Below are 9,091 nucleotides of genomic sequence, written 5' to 3' on the forward strand. Positions count from 1 at the left end.
CACTGACCATATCTATGAACTTTCTCAAAAAGTGTTCTTGAATGAGAGGAACAAGATGAACAGCTGTGGCTGTTATTTTTATCTTTTCAGAGACACCAGATTACCCCCAACAGTTTGTTGGAATAAGACAAATCTCACTTGTTACAACAGAGGAGACTGCGCCCAGTTCCAGGGTGAACTCCAATGCATGTGCCGGCCAGGCTTCACTGGGGAATGGTGAATCTCATTAGAGCTTTACAAGAGAGTTCCATGTGATTCTACGTTTCCCAAAGAAAGCCTTCAACAATTCTTCACCAAATGCAGTCATTGTTGATAAGGAGTTGTCCGTGCCTTCAGACAATCTGTGACCTGCTAAAAACGCAGGCAAATTTGAGATGCATTTATCAGGCTGAAGGTGAGGTCAAGGGTCGAAAGGCTGCATACTCCGTAGCTTTTAGGGAGCAATGTCCCCAAAATGAGTACAGACCGGGTCTCTATATGACATAGATACTATGTAAATGGATGATCAATGCCTAACCATTTTTTGAACAGCATACCATGCATGCTACACTTGTTATCTTCACTTGTCATTATTTCCGTTTTGCATTTGTGTAACCTGAGGCTGAGAGGTCAAGTGACAGGTCCGATGTGAGTCCAGATGTATGCTGCAGTCAGGCGGCACTGCCTTCAGAGACTCTGACCATCTACTGGACATGCTAGCTACATGCATGAATCAATCTTTGCTTGGAACAATGGAAAGAAAATGGGAAAGTGCTCTTCCATCTCATATACCATCACAGTCAGATATACGGATCTCTGATCAAACTTCCTACAGTGAACAAATTAGAGAAATTAAAGTCAAACACATTTCACAGAGAGATTGGGCCTGAATTAATTTATCCTGAAAGGGTAGTTAATAAAATAATGGGTGTATTTGTACTGTGTGACAGTGTGGATTAATTTGAATATTCTGTTTTACCAGATTCTTTCGGTATCAGAGGTGCAGCTCTTTGGCCATTTTTACAGAACAGCAGGAAATCTAGGATATCCATACACCTGCATTTTACCCTTTAACATTCAATGTCGAGTCTAGTCCTTACTTCCTGTGGTCGTCTCGAAGTGGCCTGGACAGTCCAATCAAGTGTATGCACAGAAGGATGTATCTGTAGTCATGTGCTCTTTCCACGGCACCAGTTTTCATCACGCGGCCAATTATTAACCCAGGACCATTCAGTGTCCTTTCAGTTCCATATATCAACAAAATATTGCAAATATTTCCTTGTCCTAAATTTCAGACACCTCCGTATTTACGTGCTGGTGACTTCCTACCTCGGTCTCCATTTCTGCTTAATGGCACAGTGCACACAACACATCTAAAGCCTTGTATTATTTCTCTCTGCCACTCACACATTGTCCCTATTTACAATAAACACTTCCCTTTCCCCCAACATTTATTTGTTAAAAGAAACATATATCTGTCATTAAAAAATTATTGATTTGAAACTCTGGAGAAAAACGAAGCTCAGAGTTTTCCTTGCTCCTCCAGGAGTCTTTCCATCTGGATAAATTTCTCTAAAGTAGTGAATACACAGTCAGTAGACTCTGCTTTCAAAGTCCTTAACCATCATCATTAGTTAATTTACTGCATGCTAATGGATTTATTTATTTCAAATTTTCATCTGTTAATTAACCTCTAATGAAAGCTCCAAAATGTTTCTGATGAATGTGTCTATGTGTGTGCACTGTTTAGTTCAAAAAGATGTGGATAAGAAATGGGGAAAGAGGAGCTACAGGAAGACTAGAGAATGCTGGGTCCTCACCCAAGACCCAGAGCCATGTGACTTCCATAAGGTCCACAAATATTGAAAAGCTGTCCTCTGACAAACTGCCTTCGCTTCTGTCTTGTTAAACCTATAACTTCATGGTGTCATCCTGGCAAGTTGTGAATGATGGATGGTCTGAACACTCTGGGCCCCCAGCACAGAGAGTGCTTCTCAAGCCCCTTGCAGTTGTCACATTTTGCTCAGATCTAATCAGAGAAATCTCCTTCCAGCCCAGAAGCCCAAGCCAGAAAAGGAAAACAAAATGTCTCCGCTACACTCAGTATCCAACAAGCTAAACAACTGTTTTTCTGGGAAAAAATCTCTTCTTCTTTTATACCTGGGGTTAGCCCTGCCCCACCCACCACCTCGGCCCCTGCCATTTTGGGCCTAGTGAGTAGGCAGTGACCCAGCAAGCAAGGCTTACCTTTTGGGGGGTGGGGCATAAAAAAATGTTTACATAAAACTTCAACATTGTAAGCCGCTCTGTAGAAGCAAGAGGAAACTTTCAAATCGCCTTAGAATTTATACCACTTGTTTTGAAAATTTAGCTTTGGAAGCCATTTTACCTGAACATTACAAATGATGCTTAGCTACAAACCAGATTTGTGAGCAAGTGAAACCTTCTAATTATCTACTTTTGTTTTCTGTTAAAAAATGGGAGTCTGAAGGAAAATAATAAACCAATCTGTCTCAGAATAGACCATATATATATATATATATATTTCTTTTCTGTTTTCAATGAGTTTTCCCTTAGCTTAAGGCACCAATGGATCCAAATCCTGACAGCCTGAGGGTAAGTTAGCTCTCCAGACTCCGGGGTGGCAGAACACAGCCTCACTCTCATGGCTCCTGTGTGCCCCCCAAAAACTGAGCTGTTGGGGGAGAAACTGGTTTCTTCATGGCTCAGTTTTCTCTTGGCTTCTACATATTTACACCTGTTTTCCCATGTGTGTGCACGCGTGCGTGCAAATTATTTCCGTTAAAACCAACATTCATTAAAGTTATTTTAAGGAATATCTCCCCCATTAAGCATATATAAATTGTATGGGTATTGGTACGTTACACTTAAATCATTCTGGGTAAATGAGGCCACTTTTTTCTTGCCCCATTTCACAGCCAATCTATTCAACAGGGAGTGGGGTTTCCACTGTTTCTGTTTATTTTCAGCGTGTGAAAGGGACATTGATGAGTGTGTCTCGGATCCATCCTTCAACAGCGGCCTGTGCAAGGACCTACCTGCTCGATGGATTCCAGTGCGTTGGTGAAATTCCCGGCATCAGTGAGTACTGTGAGGCAGACCTAAGCGGCCTGTCTTCCCCTGTCTCTCTCAGCCTCTGCCAGAACCTCTTCCGGCTTCTCTCTTACCTCATTCTGCATCTGAACGATGGGCCAGTGGTAGAGTGGGGCCAGCAGGAAGCTTTTTAACTTCCATTGGAACATCCCCAAACCTAAAAGCCATTGAATTTCAGGATAGGCCTTCACTCATTTCAGACCTCTAAAAAAAAAAGAACAAAAAACAAAAGCTTGAAAACTATAATAAATTCAAGGACGATTTTAAGCATATCACAAAGACTTTATAAGTATATCCAATATTTACCTATTCTAGTTTTAAATGTTTTTCTTACTATAACAGAAACATCTCATTACTGACTGCATTTTGTAGAAAGTTACTATCGTACTTCACACTTCCATGTTAGAATGACCATTGCAATAAGAAACCATTTTCTCCCCACTCCATTTCCCTGCGTTGTTTATAATGTGAGTTGCCCTTATTCACCTTAATTCTAAGTCATTCATGTTCTTTGATTCCCATTTATTCATCTCATGACAATTTGAAAATTACAGATTAAACTGTTCATATATCCACCCATTTTTTAATACATAGCCTTTCATAGGAAATGTTGCCAGTTCTCTAGTAAGTTAAAAAAATACATAAAGAGAAAGCAGGGAATGACGTGAAATGAAGTCTCTAAAAGTGCAAAAGATAATTTTCTGATATAATTGGTATCAATACTCAAATTACGCCTCATCAGTATAATTTGTGATCTCATAAAACCTTCTCTCCTCCCATAAAATGCCTGATAAACCCTTTTTCCGTTTTTTTCCTGTAATACTTTCCATACAAAAAGAATAACTTATGTTAATTGCTTATAAATTTATGAGCTTATTGACATTTCCATCAAATGGACTAAATTCAATTGCTTCTCAATGCATAGTTGATACAAATAAGTGCTACTGTATATGGACACACCAAGAGATACATTATAAAACATGAATTTCTTGGAGGCATATTTTTCTAAAATTTGCAAGTAAATTTATCCTCTTGAACTATCTTTCTGAAAAAAAGCAACTCTATTATAATCGAAATATATTTGGCATTATAAAATTTTTAAATAAATAAATACCTGAAATGATGGATCTACAAATAAAAAATGCAAAAATTAATAAACTCTTGCATAGCTTTAGGAGTATATATAAAATAATAACTAGAAAGTAACTTTATTTGCTCATATTTCTATTGCTTCCACGGGCATGTTATCATTTATGCTAAATATCGTTGTATGGATATAGCCTTCTAAAGAAGACATTATTTCTGTTCATTTGAAGGGAAAATAATTTGTTCCTCTAAATTATTTTAGAAAGCAACTCCAATAACAATAGCCTGCCAAATATCATTTTGTAAATGTGTTTATATCCTTAGGATCTGTCGTGGTTTGAAAATGTGAGAGTAATTTATTTATTGGGTGATATCCAATCCTCATTTAGTCCCAACTGTTTTTAACAAAGTTGTTTTTCTTTGGAAATGACCAAGGCAAACCTAAAGATAACATTCAAACCCAAAGGACAAAATAGTGTCCTATAAAAGCAAAGGAAATATATTCCATTTTACTTTCCAAGAGTACTAGATGATTTTATGCAGTGGATTCATATCCTGTGGCATCCTGGCAGTCATTTCCAACTGGGAGCGACTAATTTTGGCGTCTTTCCTTTACATTCCCCCACTTGCCTCACACTCTGGCAGCATGTGCCATACTGCGATCTCAGATGTGCTGTTCCACAGTCAGATTTTGTGACAGAGACGTGGGGAAAACCTTCCCACCAACATGTGCATTCTCAAATATTTAAAGTAGGCGCAAACTGGACTCTAGCCAAAGAGCACATGTAGAGTTTCCACAGTGACTCCCTTTTGGACATACCTGTAATTATACATTCACAGGCCATTCCACATGTGGTATGTTCCCTTCCTAGGACATAGAAGAGTCACTCACAGTCTCTTTCTCTGTAAAGTGCTGATGCCTCTGTTGTCACTGTCATGGTCGATTGCTTTTCTGTTTTCCAAATGTCTGGCTCAAAACAAAAATGCTGTCCCTTTGTCTTTATTCTTCTGTATTTCCAACTGCATTGTGTGTGACTATGGCTTTTACACATTTGCACAGAAAAATAAAAACTTTGTTTCTGTATCTGTAGACTTCTCATCCTCTGATAACTGTCTTCATTTGCCCTGACTGTCTTGCATGGTAAGACATCTGCAAGCCAGCCATTCTCTCTCTCTCTCTCTCTCTCTCTCTCTCTCACACACACACACACACACACACACACACACACACATCACATCATGAACTCAGAAGCACCAGTGGTCATCTTCCTGAATTGTGCCCTCTCCCCAGATGTGACACTACAAGTAAACACCTGTGGCCACCAAGGTGCAAGCCCCCTGCCCTTTCCCTCTCTGGCAAACATTCCTCTAGATGGCATTCTAGAATTGACGCTGTGCCTACGTGTTCTTCCTGAGGTTTACATTGCCTCAGCCTAAGCTAGCCATACTTCAACCTGACCCCAAGAAGGGCCATCTACCTAAATGACAGAAATTCACACAAACGCCTCTAGACCGAGCTTCTAAAACATATCCCGTATTTAGTTGAATTTAAAAAATCATTTTGTCTATTTTTAAGATTTAACATGTGAACTAAACTATGTCTCTGTTATTGGCTGTGTCTCTTCCCTGTGCAAATATACCTAGAGAGTGGTTTTTATAGACTAGGACAGTAGAGAAAATACAGAGATTTGGGGAATTGAGTGCTTTGGCAGCATAGAGACAAATTCCATTGACACTACTGAGATCGTACTCTGGGCCAGGGGCTGTGATAAACCATTTTTTAAATACATGACTTTGTCAACCTGAGGGCCACCTGAATCTCTCACCTTCTAAATTCTCCACTAAATTGTGTTTAAAGATTCTTTTGCCATTTCTAGGTTTTTAAATAAAAGTTATTCAACTTTAAGTTTGCAGAATTAAAATGGAGATTTTTCTGGAAATGGTGATACATAAAATTTGAGTTTAGTGATTTAGGTAGGAAACCAGTGAAGGAAAGAAACCTGTTTTTCAACTACCAAAATTATTACTAATATGGACTATTTTACTTTTGTACTTCACTTTTTCTTATTTATTCTGCAAATGCTAAATGAATCCCTACTATGTGCCCTGCCCCTTACTAGGTACTGGGAATACAATGATAAATTAGATGGGGCTGACTCACCATGAGGTGAGGGTCTCACAGAGGATGTAAGTGAACAGGACAGTTCCTGGGTCAGTGCCAGGGTGGAACCAAGCACCTGCCAAGCAGATTTTACTTCTGGGCACCACATTCCAAGGACAACATCGATGGCTCCCGGGGCCTAGAGAAAGGTGTTGTGGAGACAATACGACGATAAGGGGATGATTGTTTTCTCTAGACAGAGAAGACTTAAGGAAAGCACGAAACTGCCTTCCCATGTTTGCAGGGTTATCACAAAAATGAAAAAGTAGATTTGTTCTATGTTAATACAGAGAGCAGACATAAGACAAAGATGTCAAGTCAGCAGAAAGGAAAACAAGTGAACATTAGAACTATTTAATAATGTAATGCACTAATTTGCACCTAGGTGAACTGCCCATGAAAACATTCAGATGGACTCTACGTCATCATATGTCATGAGTATTGAAAAAAATGTTTGTCACGGATTGAGAGATGCATGGACGTGACGCCCTTAAGCATCTATGATTAAATGAAGAAGCACCACTAATGTACCCTGTATCTATAGAAATTCTTGAGATCATTGCCTCTGCTACCATGATAGCAGAATTGTAGGCTAGGTTTGTAAATGACATTTGCATTTGTAAGCTGAGGAAAATGTGACCCGGAAGGCTGGATAACTGACCAAGCTCACCTGATAGTTGGAGAAAGTGAGGATTGGAAAGGACACCTCTGGGTGTTTTTAGTAACACATTGGGCCATGTTATAGGGAAGAAGCTTTTGAGAAGGAGTAATTTCCTTAACAATGTATTTTTACATACAATAATGTATTATGCTGCTGCCTTCGAAACTGAAAGCCGAACACCATCACCTCTGGCCCACTTACCCTCTGAGAGGCGTCTTCATCTCCCAGAGCAAGGACGGGCTGGACCTAGATGCTTGTCACTGCTTCACACGCAGACCCACGCTTTCCTGAGCAAATCTTCAGGTCGGCCTCACTCCAGTCAGTTCCAGGCAAGGTCTGCAATTGAATCAAGGCAATTGCCATTAAAAAATAAATACATAAAAGAATGGAGCAGTTGAGAAAGTTTCTATGAGTGGTGCTTTTCTTTCTTAAATTTTATGGTCAAATAATGATGTCAGAAATATATTGCATTGTAAAATGTAAATGCTAGCCATCATCAAGAATGGTTTGGAAAACCAAACAGGAACTCTTCCAATTCTGCCCTGAAACTTTGATGCCTATGGTTGGTTGCCACATCTCTACAAGGAGGTGACACTGCAGAGATGACATCAAGGGAGGTGACGAGGGTCACAGAACATAGGGGATTGGAGAAGCGGGCAGACACGTCTACTAACAAAGTTACTCTTCGGCTAAATGAAGAGTCTGAACATACGTGTTGATTACCAGATGGCCTGACTAGTCTGTTCAGAAAGTTTCAGAATCCCAGGGTGGGAAGCGTTCTTTGAGACATAGTGAGTCTAGCAGGTGATGGGGAACTCGCCTTCATACTCATAAACGTATGGAGTTCATTAAACCGAGAGAGTAAAGCATAAAATAAAAGTAAACGCAGCAAAGATGTGGAGTCATTTGTGAATGACAGAGTCATAATTGTTTCTGAGGGTCGCTCTGAATTCCAGAGGCTGATGGCAGGGCTGACACCCAGCGGCCCACATCTTCAGGCCCCTGTGAAGGACAGGGCACTGTCCAGTGGCACAGGAATCATCCTCCGCGTGGCAAACTCTGTCTTCTCTCAATTTTCCCTTCAGGAAAGAGGCACCCAGAATGACAGTCTCTTTAAATCACAGTTTTAAAAAGCGCTGTCACTTATCACTGAGTTTCCACTAATTAGCATTCAGGGAGGAGTAAATATAGCACTGACATAAGAAACAGTTTTCAAATGTGATGCAGTCCCTGAAATCAGGTCTGAATCAGTTCACAAATCTGTTTTCCTTTCATCGTTTCACATATTATTAAGAATTCTGCTTCACCGAGTATAATTAATGCTCTTCATTTTTTTAATGTGAGGTCATTGCCACCGGCTTCACAGAAATCACGTAACGTAGACTTTCACCTTCAGAACCCTTTTCCTCTTGTGTCTAAAATAGAAGGGAAACAAGCAATGGGGGGGGAGGGGGGCTCCTGGGTTGCAGGTGTTTCTGAATTTGGCTGACCCACAGACAACTGTGAGAAATAACCAAGGCGGAGTTTGTCACTGACTTGACTAGTTAATCAAATCAAACAGCTTTGTAGTTGTCCTATTTCCCCAAAAATAAGACCTAGCCAGACAATCAGCTCTAATGCATCTTTTGGAGCAAAAATTAATATAAGACCTGGTCTTATTTTACTATAATATAAGACTGGGTCTTTTATAATGTAATGTAATGTAATACCGGATCTTATATTAAGTTTTGCTCCAAAAGACACATTAGAGCTGATTGTCCGAGTAGGTCTTATTTTGGGGGAAACACGGTACCTGTCAACTTAATCTCATCATCTTTCAAAATCTCCCTGAAGTGATCATTGCCTTGCTACAAGATTGGATTTAGTGGAAACTGGTATTTAAATTAATTTATTTATCCATTTCTCTGACCATTTATTGAAGTTCTGCTCTAGGCAAGGCTCTGAGCCGAGCATGGTTGAGCGACTACGATATACACAGAGGATAAAGAACTTGGGTGAGACAACTGGGTGACTTCCATGTTTGCCTCCACCCACAGAGCTTCTCCAATTTTGTAAATCAGGAGGATATTTGAAATGTGCCTATAATGACG

The 9,091-nt window shown here is 39.9% G+C and overlaps 1 protein-coding gene across 1 annotated transcript in view; it reads left to right on the forward strand.

Annotated features, from left to right (window-relative positions):
* CRB1 (crumbs cell polarity complex component 1) overlaps positions 1 to 3,227 on the forward strand; it is a 50,470-nt gene extending 47,243 nt beyond the window's left edge. The window contains 3 exon segments of the mRNA XM_074316680.1: positions 91 to 216; positions 2,971 to 3,034; positions 3,036 to 3,227. Coding sequence (XP_074172781.1) covers positions 91 to 216; positions 2,971 to 3,034; positions 3,036 to 3,227 — 382 coding nt within the window.
* The last annotated feature ends 5,864 nt before the right edge of the window (positions 3,228 to 9,091 follow it).

The sequence above is a fragment of the Rhinolophus sinicus genome, linkage group LG12 (assembly GCF_036562045.2).
Source record: "Rhinolophus sinicus isolate RSC01 linkage group LG12, ASM3656204v1, whole genome shotgun sequence".
NCBI classification, from domain to species: domain Eukaryota; kingdom Metazoa; phylum Chordata; class Mammalia; order Chiroptera; family Rhinolophidae; genus Rhinolophus; species Rhinolophus sinicus.